Source organism: Xenopus laevis, chromosome 5S (assembly GCF_017654675.1).
Source record: "Xenopus laevis strain J_2021 chromosome 5S, Xenopus_laevis_v10.1, whole genome shotgun sequence".
In the NCBI taxonomy this organism is placed as follows: Eukaryota; Metazoa; Chordata; class Amphibia; order Anura; family Pipidae; genus Xenopus; species Xenopus laevis.
In genome coordinates this window covers 29,828,253-29,856,146 of record NC_054380.1, presented here as the reverse complement: position 1 = coordinate 29,856,146, position 27,894 = coordinate 29,828,253, and the positions used below count along the sequence as shown (strand labels likewise).

At 42.4% G+C, this 27,894-nt stretch overlaps 2 protein-coding genes across 2 annotated transcripts; both read left to right on the top strand.

Moving 5' to 3' along the window:
• The first annotated feature begins 50 nt into the window (after positions 1–50).
• On the top strand, positions 51–6,794 carry hebp2.S (heme binding protein 2 S homeolog). The gene is given in 4 exon segments (NM_001095668.1): positions 51–224; positions 2,708–2,837; positions 5,857–6,025; positions 6,430–6,794. Coding segments are annotated over 4 exon segments (627 nt in total). The 5' UTR covers positions 51–71; the 3' UTR covers positions 6,605–6,794.
• Positions 6,795–8,168: 1,374 nt separating this feature from the next.
• Positions 8,169–26,496, top strand: LOC121394173 (heme-binding protein 2-like). The gene is made up of 4 exons (XM_041564355.1): positions 8,169–8,869; positions 12,016–12,145; positions 12,617–12,788; positions 25,915–26,496. Exons 1-4 carry the CDS (start codon positions 8,663–8,665, stop codon positions 26,087–26,089), a joined length of 684 nt encoding a protein of 227 aa, XP_041420289.1. The 5' UTR covers positions 8,169–8,662; the 3' UTR covers positions 26,090–26,496.
• Positions 26,497–27,894: the final 1,398 nt, after the last annotated feature.

Sequence of the window (27,894 nt, the reverse complement as noted above, 5' to 3'; positions counted from 1 at the left end):
ACGCAGCATGCAGTATATGCATCAGAGCACTTGGCTGCACTTGCTGCTCACTTAAATCTCTGCCCTGCAGAATGAACAACATGGGGACCCTGTTACTGCTGAGCCTGCTCTCTCTCTGTGGCACTGCAGTGAGGGCTGAAGAAGGGGCTTCTACTGATGGCAAGTTTCCTGAATTCTGTGGCGATCGAGAATGTCCAAAATTTCATCTGGTGCAGCAATATGATGTAAGGAACAAGGGGTGCAGCAGGGATTTGATGTAAGGTAAAAGGGCACTGCAGAGACTTGATGTAAGGTAAAAGGGCACTGCAGATATATGATGTAAGGAAAAGGGGGGCAATTCAGGAATTTGATGTAAGGAAAATGGGGCACTACATGTACATAAAGGAAGTAAAAAGGGGCATTTAATGTATATATTGTAAGGAATAGAGGGCCCCGAACAGATATGATATAAGGAAAAGGGAGGCACTGCAGAGATAAGATTTAAGAAATGGGGGTGCACTGCAGTAATTTGATGTAAGGAAAGGTTGGCACTGCAGGGATATCATGTAAGGAAGATGATGGATATGAAAAAGGGCACTGAATGTATATGTTGTGAGGTAAAGGGGCAATGCAAACATACGAGGAAAGGAAAAGGGAGGAACTGCAGGGATATGGTTTAAAGGAACAGTAACACCAAAAAATGTAAGTGTTTTAAAGTAATGAAAATATCATGTACTGTTGCATTGCACTGGTAAAACTGATCTGTTTGCTTCAGAAACACTACTATAGTTCATATAAACAAGCTGCTGTGGAGCAATGGCGGAAATTGAAAAACGACTATATGGCACAGGTTAACTTATGGATAACAGATAACACCATTAGACAGACAGAGCTTATTTGCTATCTGCTGTGTAATCTGAGCCTTTTCTCCTTTGAATGGATGACCCCATTGCTACACAGCAGCTTATTTATATAAACAATAGTAGTTTTTCAGAAGCAAACACAGCAGTTTTACCAGTGCAGGGCAAGACTGCATTATATATTCATTACTTTAAAACCCTTTTATTTTCTGATGTTACTGTTCCTTTAAGGAAAAGGGAGGAACTGCAGGGATATGATTTTAAGGAAAAGGGGGAACTGCAGGGATATGAATACAAATATTGAGCTCCCAATCTGTATTGTGTTTCAAAGCCTTCAATCCAGTCCAGGATATCCAAGGGCAGCCTCCGTTCTAATTAGAAATTATTTACTTCATTGCTGCAGATGCACTTGTATTTTGGCTGTGTGCATCAAAATATATTTTAATTAGCCATTCAGAATAGGAATTGTTTGTGTGTTTACCAAATGGTGGGTCTGTAGAACTGCATGCAGAAAGAATGAGGTTTTGTATTTGTTTCTTGTGTTCAGCATGTCTCAATCCCTGTGGGTTCAGACATGAGGTAGTACTTGTTTGTTCTTGGGCTTACTATATGTAGAATTATTTTGATGCTGTACCTTACAAATGGCGCATTCTTCACTGGCAGGTACCTATGTCACCAGGGCCGCCATTAGAAATCACGGGGCCCCGTACAACAACATTTTCGGGCCCCCTGTTTCGGGGGGGGGGCCCTGGGCCCCACCCACCCACTCAACATCAAAGTTAAAAGACCACACAGACATCAGTGCTAAAAAAGTAACCCCCCCCACACACACAAGTTGTAAAAAGCTATTGATGGTCAGGGCCCCCTTATAAGTTTAAAAGAAAAACATTGGCGCCAGAGCCGCCCATAAAGGTTTTTTTTTTTTAAAAAGCATTGGTGCCAGGGTCCCCATTACAAGTAAAAACAATTGGGGCCCCAAAAAAATATTTTTTAAAAAAACATTGGCACCAGGGCCCCCCTTACAAGTTAAAAAAAAATGGGGCCCAAAAAAAATTGGTGCCAGGGCCCCCCTTACAAAAAAAAAAAAAAAATTGGGGCCCCAAAAAAATATATTTTTTTTTAAAAAAAAAACATTGGCTCCAGTGCCCCCCTTACAAGTTAAAAAAAAAAAAAATGGGGCCCAAAAAAAATTGCAGCACTGCCGGGCCCCCCTTCATGCCCGGGACACTTGTTGCCCCCCCCCCCTGATGGCGGCCCTGTATATCACACCCATAACATTTGAACACCGAGAATATGACAATAACAATATTTCTATCACATTATGGCTACTTGTTCTTTTTTACATGGGCAGGTACCTCACCCAAAGGTTTAAAAAAAAAAAATCGGGTCACCCACCTTCCCCCTGATGGGTCATAAGAGCTTAAAGGCAATTAGACTGAGTGGATTTAGCAACTCATCAGAAGTCAGAAATGTCTTCAAGTAGCAAACTGAGTAACTTATTAAGGGCTCTTACCGAGCAGCGTTTGAAGCTGCGTTCCGTTTTTATGCGTTCAGTCGCAGGGGAGTGCAGGAGTAGATGCATTCAGTTTTTTAAATGGGGCTGTACTCACACAGGCGCATGTAGGCGCCTAACGCAGGTTGAGACGCAACATGCTGCATTTTCCCTGCGTTCGTCGCCTACATGTGCTTTTGTACAGCCCCATTGAAAAAAACTGAATGCATCTACTCCTGCGCTCCCCTGCAGCTGAACGCATAAAAACGGAACCCAGGGGAGCGCAGCTTCAAACACCTCAAAGAGCCCTTATAAAGATTTCCTCTGACAGTATATGACTTATAACTAATGGATATGTTATTCATTTAATTTGTAGTCTTTTGAGCTCCGAGCTTATGAAGGAACCCAGTGGGTCACAACAGAACTGGATGATGGATTCCTAGGCTTTGGTATGGTCACAAGCTTCAGGCGCTTATTTAATTATATCTCTGGCAAGAACTCCCAAGGTGAGTTTTCTACATCTCCATAATATCATGTAACTTCCACATTTCTAGTAGTCTCTCTCTCAAAATGCAATGTACTTGTACATAGTTGTAAAATGTTACCTGCAAATTTACACTGTGAATTGAAAACAAAGCAACATGGCCAGACGGTAATGCTGATTTCATGCCCCCTGCAGATGGTACCATTTGTTTCCCTGCTCACATCTAGCTGGTAGTGATCAATTCTTTGGGTATATATGATAGGCACAATAGCTAAGTGCTCTTAATCCAGATGAGTTTGTGTATAATGTGCAGGTAACCTCATTAAATTATTTAAACAAATACATTCCAACACATAAAACCTCATTTACTTGGATTTAGTTCTACTTCGTCTGCACTCTCCTTACTTATTTATCTAAGGTAATTCTGGCCTTGATAGCAGAATCCTAAAACTAGGGATGCACCGAATCCAGGATTCGGTTTAGGATTCGGCCTTTTTCAGCATGGTTCGGCCGAATCCTTCTGTCCGGCCGAACCGGATCCGAATTTGCATATGCAAATGAGGAGCGGGAGGGAAATCGCGTGACTTTTTGTCACAAAACAAGGAAGTAAAAAATGTTCCCCCCCCCCTTACGAACACAAATTTGCATTTGCAAATTAGGATTTGGATTCGGTTCGGTATTCGGCCGAATCTTTCATGATGGGGTTCGGCCGAATCCAAAATAGCGGATTCGGTGCATCCCTACCTAAAACGTCAGAGTTCAGAAGCACAAATCACACACAAACATATACATTAAGAACAAAACATCAGTTCTGAATTGTTTAAAATTGATGTTTATAATCATACTAGACTGCTTATTCTAAAATCAATTTCATTTTTAAAGGAGTAGGCTAGAAATGTTGTACATTATGTTTTGGGCTTCTGTACCAGCCCAAGGCAACCAAGCCCTTAGCAGAGATGTTTCAAAAGATGCCCCAGTAGCTCCCCATCTTCTTTTCACTGCACATGCTCTGTGCTGCTGTCACTTACTGAACTTAGGGACCTACTCGCAATATACAGTACACATAGAATAGAAATGTCACAATATAAGACTGATTAGTAATTAATACAGATAATTACTACATGGCAGCACAGAAACCAGTGCAACTAGCATCAGAATTTAATAATCAGCCTGGTGCAATAAGTTCAGTTTAAAATATGGCATTTTTAGCCATATTAATTTTTTGGGTTTAGTTCTCCTTTAATACCACTCCAAGCGGTGGTTGTGTATATTAGAACTATCAGGTACCCTGGCACTTAAGCTCAGAGGCTGGTGGTGGGTCTTTTTAGCCTGGAATTTTAAGACAGACTGTTTTGACTATTATTTGCTTTAAGGGCTCTCACACATAGACATTTGTAGCCCTGCATTCCCCTGTGATGGCTTTCTTCTGCGTTCCTCTGGTGTTCCACCGTAGGGGAGTGCAGGACAAAACGCAGCCCATTCCTCCTTATCATATTGACATATCAAGGCACATTTATCAAAGGTCGAATTTCGAATTCATGTGGTGGTTTTTTTTTTTTTTTTTTTTTTAAAACTCCCCTAAACTCCCATAAATTCGAAATTGGACCAATCGAAATTTATTAATAAAATCAAATTTTTTTAAACTCTGATGAATTAAATCTACTCAAACTCAAATCGAAAAAACCCTTCAATGTCAGAAAGGCTGCGAACAACTCCAAATTGACTTAAATAGCAATTTGGCAGGTTTTAGGTGGCCAATAGTCGAATTTGAGTTATTAAAGGGCCAGAGTATGATAAATCTCGAAAATCTAATTTTTTTTTTTTTTTTTTTTTAAAAAAAAACTCTAATCAAATTTTAATAACTCCCTAGTCGAATTTGACATTTTTGACCATAAAAAAAATTTGAAAAAATTTCGCATTTGCATCTTTAATTCTACCTTAATAAATCTGCCCCATCACGTTGCATTCCACCTGTGTTTGGTGCTTAGATACACCTGTGTCAGTACTGTGGACCTGCAGTAGAACATAGGAGAAATCCACCACAGGGCCCTTATTTAGTGTGGCCACTCACATGCTCTAAATCCAGGATTCCCAACCTTTTTACCCATGAGCCAAATTCAAATGTAAAAAAAGTTGGGAGAGCAACACAAGCATGAAAATCATAGCCCATAACTGGCACCCCCATGAACTTTTTGACTATTGGTAGCCCCTATCATGTCTACTGGCCGCCTACATCTGTGTTTTATGCAACTAAAACTTGCCTCCAAGCCAGGAATTCAAAAATTTTACACCTGCTTTGAGACCACTGGGAGCAACATCCAAGGGGTTGGAGAGCAACATGTTGCTCATGCGCCACTGGTTGGGGATCACCGCTCTAATCTGTATCACATGAAGGGCTGATGAGACACATAAGAGATACAGATCAAGTGCAATGACAGCAATGTGAACGCAGTAGGCACCAGATAATAGAGATAGTAGAGACACAGTTAAAGGAGAACTAAAGACTTAGTCCTCTAAGCAACTTTGCATTGTTTTTCTATTTTTGGTGGTTCCTGAGATATTGGCAGTTTTAGACTGCTAATAGCAGACCTTTTACACTTCGGTCAGTGACCCTCACTGTCTATGCTTTTTTTTTTTTTTTTATATATGCACTTCCTGTATAGTCGGCTAACCCTATTGATGTGCACTCTGAGGGTGGTCATGTATAGACACTGGACAAATACGTTGTAATAAACACGCAGGGCTTTGCCCGCATGCATTGAGCTTTGAGTGCCGGTTTTCTTCTGTTAAACTTACTCCATTAAGCGTTGCCGATCCCTTGCAACTTGTGCACCAGGCCAGCTTGTGCTTGAGAGGCCAGGGTGTGCTGGTGGGTTCTGGAATTTGGACTAAAACTTTATTGACCAAGCCAAATTAAACTTTTTTGGGCTTGGGTCCCAAATTCTTTCTACTTCAAACTCTTTTTATGCCTCAGTGTAAAGTCATTAGCTGTGCTGCAAAATATTAAGGCCCTAATTGTTATGTTTTTGCTTCTTTTACAGGAATAAAGATTGAAATGACTGTGCCGGTACTCATGCAATACCCATCAAAAGACACAGGCCGCAATGCTACTATGTCCTTCTTCTTGTCACCTTCCCTGGTGAATCCTCCTCAACCATTGGACCCCGCTGTTTATCTTGAAAACTCTCCCCCATTATCTGTATATGTCTTGTAAGTGGATGCTTTGGGCACACTATATTTTAATTTATCATTTCATTGTGTGAAATTCTATTCCTACTGTAATCCAACCTTTAATATTAAAGTAGATGTTCACCTTTATATTAGCTTTCAGTATGAAATAGATATAGCTTTTTTAAACAACATAAAAATCATTATTTTATCAATGGATTTCTCAGAATGTACTAATTCCTGTGTTTGGAACTGCACTCCTAATAGGAAGGATAACCAAATCCCTGCTTAAATCTGCCTAACATTTAATTAGGGCCCAGAATTTGTGTACTGTTACTGAAAGTGGTGGGAGACAAATCCAGGCATTTTCCGGGCACATCAAAGTGTAGGAATATCAGGAAGACATGCACATTGATAAAAACAATATCTATTAATTCTTCCTTCAGGTCCTTCGGAGGCTATGCATTGGACTATGACTATAAGAAGAAAGCCAAAGCACTTGCAGAAAAGCTGGGAAACCAGGGACTGTCTTTCGATGATTCCGTCCGCACAACTGCAGGCTACAATGATCCATTTACGCTGCTTAATCGGCACAATGAAGTCTGGTACAAAGCAAAGTGAAACACAGAAAAATAGTTCTGAACAGTACTAATGTGTATGCAACCTATAGAGACTCATGTATTGCCAAGGCTTACACAGTGCTATGATGAGGAATGCTGCTTGGCATTTTGCTTTTATCTGAATTTCCCTCTGTTGCTCCTTATTAAGAGCCTTATAACCTGTCAAACCAAATAAAAACGTAGTTCTAGCTCGGCAGGAGCAAATGTATTTTTTCATGGCTTTTGTATATACATTTGTTTTTGATATTTTGAAGATTATTATTTATATACAATGGGATTTTGCGCCTACCTCCTAGCACTGCAGCAGTTGTTGGTAGCAATTGGGGGACAGAAGGTATAACATAACAAGAAGACTACAGTAATAGCAAGATAGTGACATTTTATGTTACTGTCACCTTCCTGCACCATCTTGCTCTACTGTAGCCATCTTGATGTGCTATACCTTCTCCCTCTGCTACTTATTACAATTCCTTTGGTGCTGGGCCTCACTATACAGTAAAAGGGGGTCCAGGACAGACTTTGCTATTTACACCACCAAAAAGACTGCTCTGCTTAATAGTACTATATATAATAAAACACTTGTAAAACAATATGCTACTATCTGTGTGCTGCTTCCAACACCCTTGTGTAATTAACTGTTTCTTATAAATGTTTATGTAGTATTTTATTATAGTTGCTTCCCTTGCTTAAGAAGACATAACTTTATTAACACTTCTGCATTAGCAGACAAATATCATGTCACATGACACTGTGTCAGTATCAGATCAATATGGGATCTGTATAAGAGCAAACCCATTAATACATATCTTAACATAAACACTGGCAAATTTGCACCTGGGCAGTAAACCATAATAACCAAATGGTTGCTTTTAATGTTTAACATGCAGATGGGCTAAAAACCAAATGAGTGGTTTGTTGCTATTAGTTACAACCCAGGTAATTATTATGAGCAGGCCCGGATTTGTGGAAAGGCCACCTAGGCCTGGGCTTAAGGCGGCAAGATTTTAGGGGGGCGGCATGCTGCCCAACCACACCCACATTGGTTAAAAAAAAAACACTGGGGATGCACTATAGATACATTAATTTTTTTTTAATTTCCCATGCACCAATCCCCATTGCTCCTGTCCCCCTGGAGGGGACAGGGGCGATGAATGGTAGTGGGCCTAGGGGCGCCCACTATGTAAATCCGGCCCTGATTATGAGAATGAACCCTGAATGTAAATCGCTGGCGGGATGGCACTCGGAACACTTTGTTTTCTGAAGTTGCCTCACAAGGAAACTTCAGGCGACTTCAGAAAGCCGAAGCGATCTTAGTGCCATCGATTTACATTCTAGCCAGCGGGAAGGCAGTTAGTGGAGATTAGTCGCCCGAAGAAGAAATAGCAATCTCCTGAAATAGCAACATGTGTCTCTGCCCTAAGGGTCTGGCCACATGGCAGATTCGCCAGGCGACAAATCTCCTCTTAATCGTGTCGACTAATCTTCCCCGATCTGCCTTCCACCAGCTAAAATTAAAATCGCCTGGGGGAAGCCACACGGAATGCTTCGTTTTCCGAAGGTTCCTCGCGAGGCAATTGTGGGCGACTTCGGAAAACAAAGCGCTCTGTGTGGCCAGACCCTAAAAAGTCATCTTAACTGTCAGATCAAGATTAACAAATACACCAAACCGGCCACACATATTGTCCAACCTCCTAATAAAATTATTTTCTTACCCAAGGTTGAACTCCATACCCTGAATCACAAACCTATTATCTTGCTGTGTCTGTTTATGTCCAGATTGTTATCTCTTTAAATTTATTTAGATTGATTGCATTGAGATTTTCCTGACACGGGCCTTGTCCCTCTACAAAGGATACATAGGAATGCAACAGCTCAAGCTAACAAGCCAGATAGCTGCAAGAGAGAGTGAGGGAGGGAGACAGTGACCAATCTATATAATCCTATTAGCCTAACAATGATACAGCTGGTCTGGCGTACAAGGGGACTGGCTTTATTAGTATGACCAATTACGTGAAGGGATAGAACAGTATAAATCCTTTGACATTCCTTCACACACAGCATGTCATATTTTAGCCAGTGTCAATACTATTCCGTTCCGAGCGACTCTGAAACCATGAAGAACCTGGTGGCCCTGATAGTACTGAGCCTTCTTTCTCTGCATTGCACTGCAGCACAGGCTGAAGACATCAACTTAGATCCAGAAAAGTTACCTGCGTTTTGTACCAGTTATAAGTGTCCCAGATATCAGCTAGTGAGAAAATATGAGGTAAGGGCTAGTTACTGCCTGAAATATATAGGTGTTACATTCAATGCACCTTAGAAGCAGAGGAGTATTTACCATATAGGCATTTGAGGGCGTGAGCCTAGGGTGGCAGCTTTAAGGGTGTAGCCCTCAAATGTCTATATGGTAAAAAAAATGAAACTTTCCAAACCCCCCCACACACACTTCCCCTGCTGCTGGATATTTTTCTATCAAATCCGGAAGCAGAGGTAGGGGGTGCACGTTGGAAGATTCTTATTAGCTCTCCTAGATTTATCCAAAAGCCCAGCTTGAAGGTCAGTTAGGATGATAATTGGATTGAAAATATATTTGCTGTCCTAGATGTTCTTAGATCTGTGGATGAATAACTGATAAAGCAATGTTTATCTGTACCTATAACCTTGTTATTGACCAAGGGTGGCACTGACCTAAGGTTGGACCTCTAAAGGGGAAAATCCAACAACCACTGGTTTAGAGAGTTATACCTTTATAGACTGAGCTGATACTGGAAAAGCAAGTGAAGCAAGCAATACGTTTTATAGATGTTAACTGCCCTTTATAAGTTGTCCTGGGCAAGCACTTGTCCTTGTTAGCACCCCATGTTTTAGACTATCCAAGATGGACAGGAGAAAGCATTAAAAATGAAAACATTTTGGGGGCGAATGCGCGCTATGTAGAGTGCGGACGTGTTTGCTGTGAGCTCCGTCCTAAGGGGGTGCCAAACTCACTGTTCAGCTAACAGACGGGCATTGAATTTTGCTACAACACTACTGGACAGTTGGTAAGCAGCCGAAGATGCCATCAAAATTTAAAAAAAAGGATCAGCAGAGCCTCTCCAGCTATTTGTAGCGCTCTTAGCCAAGGCGGAGCGAGGCCCATTCTCAAGATGGCGTGGCAGCTTCTTCACCTACGCAGTCTGAAGTTTCCGGTGACTGGGCCACGGCTGTGACTTCGCAGGAATTACAGACCCAATTGGACCAGCTTTACACCAAGATCTCTGGAGTTATTTCGGACTCAGTTAACAAAGCTGTTACTACGCTACAAGCGAATATTACTGAGTTGGGCCAAAGAACGTCACATTTGGAAAACAAAATGAGTCGGTGCGTCGCCATAACATTCTGGTTGACGAATTTGAGCGCTTGGCAAACGATTTTGCCATGGCACAAAATCATATTAAGGATATTGAAAACAGGGATCGCAGACAGAACTTGCGGATCCGAGGTATCCCAAATAGTGTTGTTGCAGCAGAGTTACCTGCTTACTTATTGGAGTTGTTCCAGTTGATTGTACCTTCTATTCCTGAAGGGGAATGGAGGCTTGACCGGGCGCACAGGGCCTTAGGCCGCAACAGGGAGTTCTCGGATCGACCTAAAGATGTGGTTCTTCGCTTGCACTATTATACCAGCAAGGAAGCCGTTGTACAGGCCACCCGCAATATGGCTTCAGTCTCGTTTAAGGAGCATGAATTACAGATATTCTCTGATCTAGCGCCCTCCACTCTCTCTAAAAGACAGGCGTCAAAGGGTCTTACCACTCAATTGAGAGAGGAATTCGCTACAAGTGGGGATTTCCATTTAAGCTGATTGTTACCCATTTGGACAAAACATTTCTCTTACACGACCCGGAAGATCTGATTCCGTTTGCAAAGAAGTTAGGCCTGGAGGGCGATTTCGACCGGCGCACTTCTACTCGAGAGGCCATGGCTTCGACTTCAAGTACTGTGGAACCAGAATGGCAAACTCCAAAGAAAGTCTGCAAGTCTGAACCTCCCTGATCTTTCTGCTATAGGCTACCGGTTGTCGTAAAAGTTATGTGAGTTTAAGTTCAAACTTTTCTATTATTATACTACATTTTCTTCACCGCGTTGAGGGGTTGCCCCCTGGATGGAGCACAGCGATTGTGGACACTCATGGAAACCCCCATATCCGACAGTTGTCAGTGCCCAGGTTGGCTCTGGGCTGGACTGAGCAATTTTATCTCCCACTGCCCATTACCAACATCATGGTTTCGACATACTACCACTGAAGGCAAATTGTGGGTTTTGTTAGTTCTGTTTTTCTAATTTTTTCTCTTGTCTTTTTCTCTTTTTCTGGCTGTTCCTTTCTCTCTTTCTCTATCTTGGGTCCCTCGCTTATGTATGGATGTATTGGGTGTTGTTGGTGAGATGAGTCCCCTGCAGCCGAATATTTTAGCCAGAGCGTCTCAGTTTGTAAAATGATAATGGCTTCTGTTACCTTAGTTTCACACAACGTTAAAGGCTTTAACTCACCGGCCAAACGTAAAGCGGCCTTTATCTATTATCGGAAGGTGCGGGTTGATATTGTCATGCTGCAGGAGACTCATTTTTCCACTGGACGAACACCTAACTTTTTTGATAAACAGTATGCACAGGCAGTTTATGCCACTTTTGACTCTAAAACCAGAGGTGTTGGCATCTTTATTAGGAAAGGCTTCCCTTTAACCATTGGCCATGTTATCAAGGATCAGGAGAGTCGCTATATAATATTAGTCGCTACGTTTGCTGGGAAAAAGATTTCCATGGCTAATATTTATGCACCCACCGAGTCCCCTAATCCTTTTCTGGTAGAATTTATGGGTTTACTGGAGAGGCATACGGAAGGGCAAATTCTATTAGCGGGTGACTTTAATACAGTGATGCAGACTTCCAAAGATAGGTCTAGCTTAACCCCATACTCTCGGGAAATTTCTAAGCAAGCGCGACGCCTCCTCGAAAAACATTTGTTACTAGATTCGTGGCGATACCTGCACCCGACCTCATCTCAATATACATATTTTTCAGCACACCATGATTCGTTTTCCCGTATCGATTACATTTTTGCACACTCTGATTTTGCCCCATGTTTTCGGGAGGGGGATATACAGCCGGTAGGTTGGTCCGATCATAACGTATGTTCATTGACTATGCAATTGGCACCTTCCGTGTCCCTGGCCATTTGGGTTGTACACTGTGTGCTGACATTTAAATTCCAGGTCATGTGCAGTGCTGATTTATTCAATATGCCATGTGATTCCTTGGCAAATGGTATAGCAGGGATGGCAGCATATAGTGAATTGGGGATCAGCCTGTGTGATTGTGAAAAAGTAATAGGTGACCTCACACATGCTCCTTTCTTGTTTTTATTTCTTTTTAGAAATTTGAGCACAGAATTTATAATGCAACTAATTGGGTAACCACATCTTTAGAGCTGGACTTCCTTGGCATTGGACTAGTGAAAAGCTTCAAACGCCTGCTGGATTATATCAATGGGCAAAATTCTGAAGGTAATAAATCATTTGTCCATTTTTTTAAGCAATTGGTATATGAACACTAAGGGGCACATTTACTAAGCTCGAGCGAAGGATTCGAAGTAAAAAAACTTAGAATTTCGAAGTTTTTTTTGGGTACTTCAATAAATCATTTGTCCATTTTTTCCAATATAAATTAAACCAAAGGTGGTTTAAAGTTATTTGTAAATGTTATTGAAATGTTAAGTAATCTATGTTTATTTCCTTCTGACCTCTTGTTCCTCCAGATCAGCTGGCTTTTGCTACTTGTACATTATTTCACGAGTCAGAACCAGAAGTGCAGAGACTATACACAGTTAGACTGCTTTTGATAGCAACTTTCCTTTCCTAATTTCTAGGACACCACCATATCTCGCCAATAACTGTCACCCTGAATAAACTTGAATTGCTATCTACTCAGACATCAGATTAAGACTTTCTTATTCCTGCTTTTCCTTGCCTTTCCAGGTCTAGAGATGAAGATGACTGTACCAGTGCGTATAAAGGTTCCAATGAGTGATATTTTATCTACTAACGCTACCATGTCATTCTTTGTGCCACCAGCTGTGGTGACTCCTCCTACTCCCCTGAACCCTGCTGTTTATGTTGAAAAACTCCCTGAAATATCAGTATATGTCAGGTAAGTGCCAGGGGTGCCCACGTTTTTCCTTAAGTCCATCACTGAGCTGTGTGATCATAGTATCAGTAAAGACAGGCAGTGTTTGCACATGAAATGCAGAATGAAATAAAAAGGGCCAGTTGGATGGTGGGCAACCATAGAAGAAAGCTATGCCTGGCCATATATAAAAAGTATAGAAGTGAAATAGTTTCTATCAGGGCCGGAACTAGGGGTAGGCAGAGTAGGCACGTGCCTAGGGCGCAAAGCTGAGGGGGCGCCAAGCACGTACCTGCTCTGTCGCCTACCCCGTGTCCGGTCCTGTGTCTGCCTGACTGGCGTCGGTTATTTTCTGTTTCAAATGCGCTTGCGCGCATGCGCGTATTTTCGCGCATGCGCGTCGGCGCACACTAAGCCGGCGCCGTGCCCGGCCAGGTTGCCTAGGGCGCCTGGCCGGGTTGGCCGGCTCTGGTTTCTATAGTTTAGAATATATAGCAGGGTCTTCTCTTGACCCATCATCAAACCAAAAATCTTGTTGACTGATAATGGGTTCTGACACCTGAAACTGGTATTCATATGCTTTTAGTGATCCACTTCATCCAAATGGGCCATTTATTTAAAATGAAATAAAGGATTTTGGTTTTATCGTGCGTGCAAACCTGCAATGCATTGAAGCAGGACTGGACTGGGATTCAAAATAGGCCCTGCCATTCCTAGTACACAGAAGCCCAAACACCCTACACCAGCCCACTTAGTAGTCACTTTCTATGGCACCTTACAGCAGCCCCTCAGCAGCCCCACAGATTGCCAGTCCGGGCCTGCATTGAAGGCAGACCACAGTCAGACCTAAGCGCTTTGAATGAGCTTTTACATCCCCTAGTGCTCTTGCACTTCTTTCCTTTCATCTTCTAACTTGTAGTAAACTGCTCCAACCTAATGGCGTATTGGTAGATATTTAGCACCAGTAAATGAGGCCTTATTTATGCAATGGAAATTATGTTTGCAGCATAAAATATATCATGCATTATACACATTGACGTTGAAATAGTGGCCTCACATATAACAAGACTCATTTGCAGAATGTGTTTTGTACTATGGATCTCCAAACTACTGCCAGCATTAGCTTCAGTTATCAGGTTAACTGGGTCATAGATATAATTTCTAGTCTCTGATTAAGGTGTGTATATTTCTACAAACAAAAAGAAATGTTAGCTTTTACTTATATAGCTATAGAAATTATCACATCAGTCCCTGGCCCAGTGGAGCTTGTAATGTAAAATCACATTCACACACGCACACTGTGGTCAGTTTTATCCTGAAATTACTCATGACTTTCCCTATAGTGAGAGTTAATTCCCCATAGTGAGGGATACTACTTTGCTCATTAGTAACAAGAGAGGAGATAGGGAAATACGTTTTTTTTCTCCTGGGATTCTCAGTGTTTTCGACCAAGATCACGCATGCTTGGCAATGTCACAGTGAATTTACATAGTACAAGTACATCTATACAGGTATATCCATTTTTTCACATAAATAATAGAGATGTCGCGAACTGTTCGCCGGCGAACTTGTTCGCGCGAACATCGGGTGTTCGCGCTCGCCGGAAGTTCGCGAACGTCGCGCGACGTTCGCCATTTTGGGTTCGCCATTGTTGGCGCTTTTTTTTGCCCTCTCACCCCAGACCAGCAGGTACATGGCAGCCAATCAGGAAGCTCTCCCCTGGACCACTCCCCTTCCCTATAAAAACCGAAGCCCTGCAGCGTTTTTTCACTCTGCCTGTGTGTGCTGAAGAGATAGTGTAGGGAGAGAGCTGCTGCCTGTTAGTGATTTCAGGGACAGTTGAAAGTTTGCTGGCTAGTAATCGTTTTGATACTGCTCTGTTATTGGAGGGACAGAAGTCTGCAGGGGTTTGAGGGACATTTAAGCTTAGGTAGCTTTGCTGGCTAGTAATCTACCTTCTACTGCAGTGCTCTGTATGTAGCTGCCAGTGGGCAGCTGTCCTGCTTCTGATCTCATCTGCTGACTGCTGCAATAACAGTAGTCCTTGTAAGGACTGCTTTTATTTATTTTTTTGTTGTTTTACTACTACTACTACTACTACTACTATAAGAGCCCAGTGCTATTAGTCTAGCAGTGTTGGGGAGTGGGACTGGTGTGCTAATCTGCTGCTCCTAGTAGTTCAGCAGCACCAACTTTAATTTTTTTTTTTAATATTCATTTTTTTTTATTTTACTTTTTTTATTTTACTACCGCTGTAGTAGTGTATAAGTTGACCTTTTAGGCATTATTTGCCCTGTAGGCATTATTTGCACACTGTTTTCTTCAACCCGCCATCGAGCTGTGTGACCTTGTTCACATTCTGTCTAAATATCCATAATATTACCGTCTCCAGAAAAAACACCGGAGTCACTTTTTTCAAGCAGCCATAATATATTTTACGTAATCCGTATCCACCGCTGTAGTAGTGTATACGTTGGCCTTGTAGGCATTATTTGCACACTGTTTTCTTCAACCCGCCATCGAGCTGTGTGACCTTGTTCCCATTCTGTCTAAATATCCATAATATTACCGTCTCCAGAAAAAACACCGGAGTCACTTTTTTCAAGCAGCATTCATATATTTTACGTAATCCGTATCCACCGCTGTAGTAGTGTATACGTTGGCCTTGTAGGCATTATTTGCACACTGTTTTCTTCAACCCGCCATCGAGCTGTGTGACCTTGTTCACATTCTGTCTAAATATCCATAATATTACCGTCTCCAGAAAAAACACCGGAGTCACTTTTTTCAAGCAGCATTCATATATTTTACGTAATCCGTATCCACCGCTGTAGTAGTGTATACGTTGGCCTTGTAGGCATTATTTGCACACTGTTTTCTTCAACCCGCCATCGAGCTGTGTGACCTTGTTCACATTCTGTCTAAATATCCATAATATTACCGTCTCCAGAAAAAACACCGGAGTCACTTTTTTCAAGCAGCCATAATATATTTTACGTAATCCGTATCCACCGCTGTAGTAGTGTATACGTTGGCCTTGTAGGCATTATTTGCACACTGTTTTCTTCAACCCGCCATCGAGCTGTGTGACCTTGTTCCCATTCTGTCTAAATATCCATAATATTACCGTCTCCAGAAAAAACACCGGAGTCACTTTTTTCAAGCAGCATTCATATATTTTACGTAATCCGTATCCACCGCTGTAGTAGTGTATACGTTGGCCTTGTAGGCATTATTTGCACACTGTTTTCTTCAACCCGCCATCGAGCTGTGTGACCTTGTTCACATTCTGTCTAAATATCCATAATATTACCGTCTCCAGAAAAAACACCGGAGTCACTTTTTTCAAGCAGCCATAATATATTTTACGTAATCCGTATCCACCGCTGTAGTAGTGTATACGTTGGCCTTGTAGGCATTATTTGCACACTGTTTTCTTCAACCCGCCATCGAGCTGTGTGACCTTGTTCCCATTCTGTCTAAATATCCATAATATTACCGTCTCCAGAAAAAACACCGGAGTCACTTTTTTCAAGCAGCATTCATATATTTTACGTAATCCGTATCCACCGCTGTAGTAGTGTATACGTTGGCCTTGTAGGCATTATTTGCACACTGTTTTCTTCAACCCGCCATCGAGCTGTGTGACCTTGTTCACATTCTGTCTAAATATCCATAATATTACCGTCTCCAGAAAAAACACCGGAGTCACTTTTTTCAAGCAGCATTCATATATTTTACGTAATCCGTATCCACCGCTGTAGTAGTGTATACGTTGGCCTTGTAGGCATTATTTGCACACTGTTTTCTTCAACCCGCCATCGAGCTGTGTGACCTTGTTCACATTCTGTCTAAATATCCATAATATTACCGTCTCCAGAAAAAACACCGGAGTCACTTTTTTCAAGCAGCATTCATATATTTTACGTAATCCGTATCCACCGCTGTAGTAGTGTATACGTTGGCCTTGTAGGCATTATTTGCACACTGTTTTCTTCAACCCGCCATCGAGCTGTGTGACCTTGTTCACATTTTGTCTAAATATTGATAATATTATCGTCTCTAGAAAAACCACTTGAGTTACTTTTTTTCAAGCAGCATTCATATATTTTACGTAATCCGTATCCACCGCTGTAGTAGTGTATACGTTGACCTTGTAGGCATTATTTGCACAGTGTTTTCTTCAACCCGCCATCGAGCTGTGTGAGCTTGTTCACATTTTGTCTAAATATTGATAATATTATCGTCTCTAGAAAAACCACTTGAGTTACTTTTTTTCAAGCAGCATTCATATATTTTACGTAATCCGTATCCACCGCTGTAGTAGTGTATACGTTGACCTTGTAGGCATTATTTGCACAGTGTTTTCTTCAACCCGCCATCGAGCTGTGTGAGCTTGTTCACATTTGTCTAAATATTGATAATATTATCGTCTCTAGAAAAACCACTTGAGTTACTTTTTTCAAGCAGCATTCATATATTTTACGTAATCCGTATCCACCGCTGTAGTAGTGTATACGTTGACCTTGTAGGCATTATTTGCACACTGTTTTCTTCAACCCGCCATCGAGCTGTGTGACCTTGTTCACATTTTGTCTAAATATTGATAATATTATCGTCTCTAGAAAAACCACTTGAGTTACTTTTTTCAAGCAGCATTCATATATTTTACGTAATCCGTATCCACCGCTGTAGTAGTGTATACGTTGACCTTGTAGGCATTATTTGCACACTGTTTTCTTCAACCCGCCATCGAGCTGTGTGACCTTGTTCACATTTTGTCTAAATATTGATAATATTATCGTCTCTAGAAAAACCACTTGAGTTACTTTTTTTCAAGCAGCATTCATATATTTTACGTAATCCGTATCCACCGCTGTAGTAGTGTATACGTTGACTTTGTAGGCATTATTTGCACAGTGTTTTCTTCAACCCGCCATCTAGCTGTGTGTATTATCGTTTCCAGAAAAACCAACTGAGTTTTGTTGTTGTTGTTGTTGTTTTTTAAAAATAATGCCAGGCAAAGGCAGGCCGCCACGCAGAGGCCGTGCTAGGGGCCGTGCTGCTATGCAATCCTGTGGCCCTAGCAAATTGCCCAGTTTTAAAAAGCCAATGACCCTGAACTCCCAAAATGCTGAAGAGGTAGTTGACTGGCTTACACAGCACACCCCATCCTCTACCGTTTCTAACTTTACCACAACATCCTCCTCATCCTCCACTGCTATGGCCACCCCACGTAACACTTCCTCCACCACCGGTGCCCCTTCTTCACTGGGTCAGAGGAGTTATTTTCCAATGAGTTTCTTGAACTGAGTAATGCGCAACCATTATTGCCAGAAGAAGATGAAGGAGATGAGGACCTTACACCAGATTTAATTCTGGCAGAGAACACGATAGAGATGGACATAATGAGTGATGAGGAGGAGGTCCCCGCTGCTGCTTCCTTCTGTGATGTGTCAGAAGAAATTGATGCATCTGAGGAGAATGATGATGAGGAGATTGATGTTTTGTGGGTGCCTAGTAGAAGAGAGCAAGAGGAGGGTAGTTCAGATGGAGAGACGGAGAGTCAGAGAGGCAGTAGGAGAATAAGACTTAGAAGAAGCAGGGAGGACAGCCCGCAGGGATCAGTAGGGCAACAACATGTATCGGCACCTGTGTTCAGCCGGCCAACGCACCCGCCATTGCCGCCAATACCGCCAACTCCGCCAACTTCTACTGTTACCGCCAGATCGCACACTTCCAAAAAGTCAGCAGTGTGGGATTTTTTTAATGTGTGTGCCTCTGACAAAAGCATTGTAATTTGCAATGAGTGCAGTCAGAAACTGAGCCTTGGTAAGCCCAACAGCCACATAGGTACAACTTCTATGCGAAGGCACATGAGCGGCAAGCACAAAGCACTTTGGGAGCAACACCTCAAAGGCAACAGGCAAACTAAAAGCCACACTCCTTCTGGTCCAGCATCTTACTGCTCTACCTCTGCTCTCCTTGACCCGTCTGAACCACCCTCCACTCCGCCTTCCACCTTGACCACCTGTTCCCATTCCCAGTCATCTGCCACCAGCCAAGTTTCTGTGAAGGCCATGTTTGAGCGTAAGAAGCCAATGTCTGACTGTCACCCCCTTGCCCGGCGTCTGACAGCTGGCTTGTCTGCACTCTTAGCCCGCCAGCTTTTACCATACCAGCTGGTGGACTCTGAGGCCTTCCGCAAATTTGTAGCAATTGGGACACCGCAGTGGAAGGTACCCAGCCGCAATTTTTTTTCTAAAAAGGGAATACCACACCTGTACCAACATGTGCAGAGCCAAGTTACCGCATCTCTGTCACTTAGTGTTGGGCCAAAGGTCCATATGACTACTGACGCATGGTCCTCCAAGCATGGTCAGGGCAGGTATGTCACCTACACTGCCCACTGGGTGAACTTGGTAATGGCTGGGAAGCAGGGAATGGGTAGCTCAACAACAACAGTGGAGTTGGTGTCACCGCCACGGATTGCACGCGGTTCTGCCACCACCTCTACTCCTCCATCGCTCTCTACCTCGTCTTCTTCTTCTTCTTACTCTGCTGCTGGGTCCTCCTTCTCCTCCTCCACACCTGTGCACCCCCAGCTCCCCCTAGGCTATTCGACGTGCCAGGTACGCCGTTGTCACGCTGTCTTGGGGATGACGTGCCTGGAAAGCAAAAACCATACCGGATCTGTACTCCTGTCATCTCTGCAGTCACAGGCCGATCGGTGGCTGACCCCACACCAACTGCAGATCGGAAAAGTGGTGTGTGACAATGGAAGCAATCTGTTGGCAGCGTTGAGACTAGGCAATTTAACACATGTGCCCTGCATGGCACATGTGTTAAATTTAATAGTCCAACGTTTTGTCTCCAAGTACCCAGGATTCCAGGACGTTCTCACCCAGTCCAGAAAGGTGTCGGCCCATTTCAGACGTTCCTACACAGCCATGGCACGCCTTGCTGACATTCAGCAGCGCTACAACATGCCAGTCAGGCGTTTGATTTCTGACAGCCAGACTCGCTGGAATTCAACGCTCCTTATGTTGGAACGTCTGCTGCAACAACAAAGGGCCGTCAACGAGTACCTTTTTGAACTGGGTGGTAGGACTGGATCTGCACAGCTGGGGATTTTTTTCCCCCGTTACTGGGTGCTTATGCGCGATGCCTGCAGGCTCATGCGACCTTTTGAAGAGGTGACAAATATGGTCAGTCGCACCGAAGGCACCATCAGCGACCTAATACCCTTCGCTTTATTCCTGGAGCGTGCCGTGCGACGAGTGACAGATGAGGCTGTAGACCAGCGTGACGAGGAGCTGGAAGCGCACGATTTCTGGTCGGAATCACCAGAACGAACCCAGGCACATGCTGCAACGCAGGGAGAGGTGCCAGAAGTGGAGTCAGAGGAGGAAGGTGGCTTTGTGGAGGAGGAGGAGGAGGACCAACAGGAGCAGGCTTCCCAGGGGCTAGTGGTGACCTTTTGGGGACCCCTGGTCTTGTACGTGGCTGGGGGGAGGAGACCGTGGATGATGCAGTCCTTGATAATGAGGAAGCGGAGATGGATAGCTCTGCATCCAACCTTGTGAGAATGGGGTCTTTCATGCTGTCATGCCTGTTGAAGGACCCCCGTATCAAGAGGCTTAAGGAGAAGGACCTGTACTGGGTCGCAACGCTACTAGACCCTCGGTACAAGCATAAAGTGTCAGAAATGTTACCAACATACCACAAGTCCGAAAAGATGCGGCATTTACAAACCAGCCTGCAAAACATGTTGTACAATGCTTTTAAGGGTGATGTCACTTCAGGAACTCATCAACATTCCAGGGGCAGAGGTGCCAGTAATCCTGCCACGAGCACACCTGCAAGGACAAAGCCCTTTGGCCAGTCTGTAACGTCAGACATGCAAATGTTTTTCTGTCCAAGGCAGCGCCACAACCCTTCTGGATCCACCCTCAAAGAACGCCTCGACCGGCAGGTAGCGGACTACCTGGCATTAACTGCAGATATCGACACTCTGAGGAGCGATGAACCCCTGGACTACTGGGTGCGCAGGCTTGATCTGTGGCCAGAGCTGTCACAATTTGCCATGAACCTCTTGTCTTGCCCAGCCTCAAGTGTGCTCTCAGAAAGGACCTTCAGTGCAGCAGGAGGGATTGTAACTGAGAAGAGAACTCGCCTAGGTCACAAAAGTGTCGATTACCTGACCTTTATTAAAATGAATGAGGGGTGGATCTCGGAGGGTTACTGCACGCCGGAAGACTTGTTCTGACTTCTATGCAGCTGTCCTTCTCTTCAAGCCTCATGACTCCACACACAGCTGTCCTTTAGCGTCCTCCTCCTCCCTCCGCCACCGTTACAAACTAGGGTGCAAACCCTACTGGTTTAATTTTTCTGGCCTCTGTGCTTCAGTGGCTGCGACCAAAAAAATGCCTATTTTCTGCATTTATATGACATAATTTTTCTGGCCTCTGTGCTTCAGTGGCTGCAACCAAAAAAATTTATATTTTCAGCATTTATATGGCATAATTTTTCTGTCAACTGTGCTTCAGTGGCTGCGACCAAAAAAATGCATATTTTCTGCATTTATATGGCATAATTTTTCTGGCCTCTGTGCTTCAGTGGCTGCAACCAAAAAAATTACTATTTTCAGCATTTATATGGCATAATTTTTCTGGCAACTGTGCTTCAGTGGCTGCGACCAAAAAAATGCATATTTTCTGCATTTATATGGCATAATTTTTCTGGCCTCTGTGCTTCAGTGGCTGCAACCAAAAAAATTTATATTTTCAGCATTTATATGGCATAATTTTTCTGTCAACTGTGCTTCAGTGGCTGCGACCAAAAAAATGCATATTTTCTGCATTTATATGGCATAATTTTTCTGGCCTCTGTGCTTCAGTGGCTGCAACCAAAAAAATTTATATTTTCAGCATTTATATGGCATAATTTTTCTGGCAACTGTGCTTCAGTGGCTGCGACCAAAAAAATGACTATTTTCAGCATTTATATGGCATATTTTTTCTGGCCTCTGTGCTTCAGTGGCTGTGGCCAAAAAAACTGGGCAAACAATGCCTACAAGGTCAACGACGTTGACCTTGTAGGCATTGTTTGCCCAGTTTTTTTGGCCACAGCCACTGAAGCACAGAGGCCAGAAAAAATATGCCATATAAATGCTGAAAATAGTCATTTTTTTGCCATACGTTGACTCAACGTATATGGCAAAAAAATGACTATTTTCAGCATTTATGTGGCATATTTTTTCTGGCAACTGTGCTTCAGTGGCTGCAACCAAAAAAACTGGGCAAACAATGTCTACAAGGTCAACGTATGGCGAAAAATTACTATTTTCAGCATTTATATGGCATATTTTTTCTGGCAACTGTGCTTCAGTGGCTGCGTCCAAAAAAACTGGGCAAACAATGTCTACAAGGTCAACGTATGGCGAAAAATGACTATTTTCAGCATTTATATGGCATATTTTTTCTGGCAACTGTGCTTCAGTGGCTGCGTCCAAAAAAACTGGGCAAACAATGCCTACAAGGTCAACGTATGGCAGTTGTTTAAAGAGAACAGTAGATTACTAGCCAGCAAAGCTACCTAAGCTAAAATGTCCCTCAAATCCCTGCAGACTTCTGTCCCTCCAATACAGAGCAGTATCAAGCAGATTACTAGCCAGCAAACTTACTATCATCTGTCCCTGAAATCACTAACAGCTCTCCCCCTACACTATCTCTTCCAAGCACACACAGGCAGATTTTTCAGATACATTTTTGCCCTTGATCCCCCTCTGGCATGCCACTGTCCAGGTCGTTGCACCCTTTAAACAACTTTAAAATCATTTTTCTGGCCAGAAATGTCTTTTCTAGATGTTAAAGTTCGCCTTCCCATTGAAGTCTATGGGGTTCGCGAACCGTTCGCGAACCGCTCGCATTTTTGCGCAAGTTCGCGAATATGTTCGCGAACTTTTTTTCCGACGTTCGCTACATCCCTAATAAATAATCATCACCATTGGAACATTATGTTCAGTATTGACAATACTAATATGACTCTTGTGAACTAAACCTTCTAGTACAGTACAGTTCAAATATGTTGCATCTATAGGCTCAGTTTATAACTGCACAAATGGTTCAGCTCAATCTAGTCAGTGGGAGCTTAGTTCAGTTTTAGACCAGCCCTTATTTCTGATTTTCTCAGATTCACTGTCATCTGGTACGGTGCCTATGGATTGGAGAAAAGCTGATGTTATTCCAATATTTTAAAAGGGATTACAATCTCAGCCTGGCAATTATAGGCCAGTAAGCTTGACATCTGTGGTGGGCAAATTATTTGAAGGCTTGTTAAGGGATCACATTCAAAATTTTGTCCTAATGAATGGCATTGTGAGCAACAATCAGCATGGCTTTATGAAGGATAGGTCATGTCAGACGAATTTGATTGCATTTTATGATGTGGTAAGTAAGATTCTGGACAGTGGGGGGGCAGTAGATGTGATCTATTTGGATTTTGCCAAAGCGTTTGATACTGTGCCCCACAAACTAATGCTTCCTAAACTAAGGTCTGTTGGGTACAGAGGGTGGTTGTTAATGGGACATTCTCTACTTGGAGTAAGGTTCTTAGTGGGGTCCCCCAGGGCTCAGTATTGGGTCCACTTTTATTTAACTTGTTCATTAATGACTTAGGGGAGGGTATTGTAAGTAATGTATCAGTGTTTGCAGATGACACAAAATTATCCAGCCCAATTAATTCCATCCAGGATGTGGCATCCTTGCAACATGATCTTGACAAACTGGCAATCTGGGCAGCTAAGTGGCAAATGAGATTCAATGTTGATAAATGTAAAGTCATACACCTGGGATGTAAAAATATCCAAGCCACTTATACCCTTAAAGGGACTGCACTAGGCAAATCCATTATGGAAAAGGACCTTGGAGTCCTTGTAGATAATAAACTTGGCTGTAGCAAGCAATGCCAGTTGGCAGCATCAAGGGCAAATAAGGTCTTGAGCTGTATTAAAAGGGGCATAGAGTCACTGGAGGAGGGGATCATTCTTCCACTGTATAGAGCACTTGTAAGGCCCCATCTAGAATATGCCGTACAGTTTTGGTCTCCAGTGCTCAAACAGGACATTATTGTATTAGAGAGGGTACAGAGAAGGGCAACTAAGCTGGTAAAAGGTATTGAAAATCTTAGCTATGAGGAAAGACTGGCCAAATTGGGGATGTTCACGCTGGAGAAGAGGCGCTTAAGGGGTGATATGATGACTATGTATAAATATATAAGGGGATCATATAATAATCTCTCTAATGCTTTATTAACCAGTAGGTCTTTCCAGCTGACACGAGGTCACCCATTCCGATTAGAAGAAAAGAGGTTCCGCCTAAATATTGGGAAGGGGTTTTTTACAGTGAGAGCTGTGAAGATGTGGAATTCTCTCCCTGAATCAGTTGTACAGGCTGATACATTAGATAGCTTTAAGAAGGGGTTGGATGGCTTTTTAGCAAGTGAGGGAATACAGGGCTATGGGAAATAGCTCATAGTACAAGTTGATCCAGGGACTAGTCCGATTGCCATTTTGGAGTCAGGAAGGAATTTTTCCCTCTCTAAGGCAAATTGGAGAGGCTTCAGATGGGTTTTTGGCCTTCCTCTGGATCAACTGGCAGATAGGTAGTTAATAAAAATAAAAAAAACTAAAAGGTTGAACTCGATGGACATGTCTTTTTTCAACCTTACTTACTATGTTACTATGCTACTATGTTATTTAATTTATATATATATATATATATATATATATATATATATATATATATATATATATATATATATATATATATATATATATAACCTTGTCCAGAGCACTCTTTCTAAGCACTTTAGCAATATTTTTCTAGTGTCCAATATTCAATGACATTGTGTTCATCAACGAATATAATTAATTTAAAACAATAATGAATCTGAAAAAACATCCAGGGGTGTTTCAGGGGTCCTTGCCGCCTTGATGCCGGCGACGGCTTTTCTCACTTTGCCAGGCATAGATTCGCCAGGACAACACTAATTCACTAAAATCCGAAGTTGCGTCCAGGGCGCCAAACGCTGGCGAAGTTGCACTAGTGTTTCTGCGTCAAGCGAAGCAAAGTTGTGCTGGCTATGCCTAATTTGCATATGGCAGGAAGTTAAAGTACAATGAACGTATATGTTGCAGCAAATACATTACAGCCCGGGAAACCTTAATAAAATAAAGTTATTATATTGCCCTACACATGAGCCCAGTGTATAGTTTATGTGCCATATGTTAGGAAGTTATATGTTTGAGGAAGTCCTATCTACTCTATTGCACTTCGCCTGGTCTGAGGTAGCGAAGGCAAGTCTGGTGCAAGAGGTAACGTTCAGTAAAATCCGCATCTTAGTGAATGTGCATAGTTACATCCATTCGCCAGAGCGTAAATTCGGCAGGCATTAGGAAGCGAAGTACCGCTAGAGTCTATCTCCTTCGCTAGCGAAGTTACGCTGGCGACCGTTAGTAAATCGGTGAAGTACCGAAATTACATCACGCTGGTGAATGTTCGCCCGCTTAACCGCGGTAATCGCTTCGCCCTTTAGTAAATTTGCTCCAATGTCTCTACCTGCTGTTCATTTCAACTCTGCTTAGGACATGAAGTTAGTGAGCAGAGAAAAGTCACACGTTGTTTCTCTGGTAAGCAGAGCAACATCATGATGTTCCTTTTCTCAAGAAATTTAGTTTTAATTGACTGTAGCCAGATGGGCATAATAAACAGTAGGTGTTACATGTATGTTATTCAGAATGCTCAGGACCTGAGGTTTTACAGATAGCGGATCTTTCCATATTTTAGATCTTCATACCATAAGTCCACTAGAAAATCATAAAAACATAAAATAAACCCAATAGGCTGGTTTTGATTCCAATGAGGATTAATTATATCTTAGTTGGGATCAATTACAAGGTACTGTTTTATTATTACAGAGAAAAAGGAAATAATTTTTACAAATTTGGATTCTTCGAATAAAATGTAATCTATGGGAGACGGCCTTTCCGTAACTCGGAACTATCTGGATATCGGGTATCTTTGTTGATTTCTGTTTCACCTTGGGAAGTTATCAGAATTACAACCTTTTCCCTTTCATTTCCTTCTAGGTCATTTGGTGGCTATGCTCTGAACTCAGAGTATGAGAAGCAAGCTAAAATACTTGTGAAGGAACTGGTGGCCCTGGAACTGCCTTTTGATAATTCATATGGGACAGCTGCAGGCTACAATGATCCTCTAACTTTTTTCAATCGTCACAATGAAGTTTGGTACATGGCGATGTAAATGAGGAGACACATGCTGGTTTTTGGCAAACAAAATGTCCATGTGCAACGTTCGTTAGTAGAAATACAATTATAATATATATCACACCTCAGCATAAACAGTAATATGATGGAGAGGTGGATCATGTATCAATATTTTGGAAAAATGTCCAAAATAATATGTATTCCGATTGTGACTATTGGTGGTCAGTCATCCCAGAATTTAATGTGTTTTCATATTATAAATCACAAAAATGTTTGGTCTCAATCATGATCAGTGCTAATGTATCTTTACACTTTCCTGGCAAGGCCAAAGTCATTTTACTCAAGCTAATGTTAAACTTGGAGAATCCCCATCTTTGAGGTATATTTATCAAAGAGTGAAGTTAGAGATCACCGCAGTCCGCTAAAGTGAAATACTGCCTCTCCATTGATTTCTATGGGATTTTTAAAGGCAAATTTATCAAAGGATGAACTTTCACTTTCACCTTTTGATAAATACACTTTTAAAAATCCCATAGAAATGAATGGAGAGAGGCAGTATTTCACGGACTGTAGTGATCTCTTACTTCACTTTTTGATAAATATACCCCAAAGATGTATAAACAGTACAGTACAGGCCTGGACTGGAATTCAGAACAGGTCCTGGCATTTCATACACAGAAACATAAACACCCAACCCAACCAGCCCACTACATGGTGACTGTCTATGACATCTTATAGCAGCCCCTCTGGCATTTGCCAGAATCCACAAATTGTCAGTCCAGGCCTGGGATAGTGATTTGAGCAGACAGTGCCAATCCCTTCATTAAAGTACCCTGGACCAGTAGGGATGTAGCGAACCGCCGATAATGTGTTCGCGAACGCCATTCGCGAACACCGGCAAAAAATGCGAACAGTTCGCAAACAGTTCGCGAACTTCGAACATCCGAAAATCGTTCGATTTGAACGATCGAAGGATTTTAATCGTTCGATCGAACGATTTTCGTTCGAATCGAACGAAAATCGTTCGATTTTAGCGATCGAATTGTCGAACGATTTTGACGCAAACGCCTATTGGCGAACGTCGCGCGACGTTCGCGAACTTGCGGCGGACGCGAACAGCCGATGTTCGCGCGAACAAGTTCGCCGCCGAACAGTCCGCGACATCCCTATGGACCAGTGATGTTTTTTTGAAAGCAGAGTAGTGCCAGCCTGATGTACAATAGGTGGATAATTATTATAGTCACTAGGGGGTGCCTGACAAATTGACACCACAGATTTTGGGTTTAGTTCTCCTATAATATCACTTGTATCAACTACAAGTACATTTGGTATAAAACCCCTGTTTTTGAAAATACACCCTCTTATATAGACACTAAATTACATATAAAACAGGGAACCAGGGAATATGCATTGATCAATCTCCTCTCTTTTGTTTGCTTATAGCTAATTTGGCCAGTTCAGTCGTACTTCCATTGTATATATTTTTACTTTGAGTGCTCCCACAACATGGGTGTCCACAGAAAATTTTCCAGGGTTGGGGCAAGAAAGAAAATATATTATACAAATTACTTGTACCCATATTTTGGTTTCCACACAAACCTAACAACAGCTTTTCCATAAATATATAGAGTAGTAACTGTTGCACATGTATAGCATTTCCATTCCATTAGTGACACAAACTCCTTGTTTGCCAGGACAACATTTGGCAATTTCTACTTTCTTAACAAAATTACTAGCCAGAGGTTTGTAGAATGTTATTCCCTCTAGAGTTCTAGTTACAACTAGATACATACAGTGAAGCCTCCATTTTACTTACCTTCATTTTAAGTATTTCCATATGGT

What these genes read in the sequence shown, in the direction of transcription:
- LOC121394173 (XM_041564355.1), top strand. Translation starts at nt 8,663, where the DNA reads ATGTCATATTTTAGCCAGTGTCAATACTATTCCGTTCCGAGCGACTCT. An exon ending in AGCTAGTGAGAAAATATGAG is followed by an intron (nt 8,870 to 12,015) that starts GTAAGGGCTAGT and finishes ATTTCTTTTTAG; the next exon opens with AAATTTGAGCACAGAATTTA. An exon ending in CAATGGGCAAAATTCTGAAG is followed by an intron (nt 12,146 to 12,616) that starts GTAATAAATCAT and finishes TTGCCTTTCCAG; the next exon opens with GTCTAGAGATGAAGATGACT.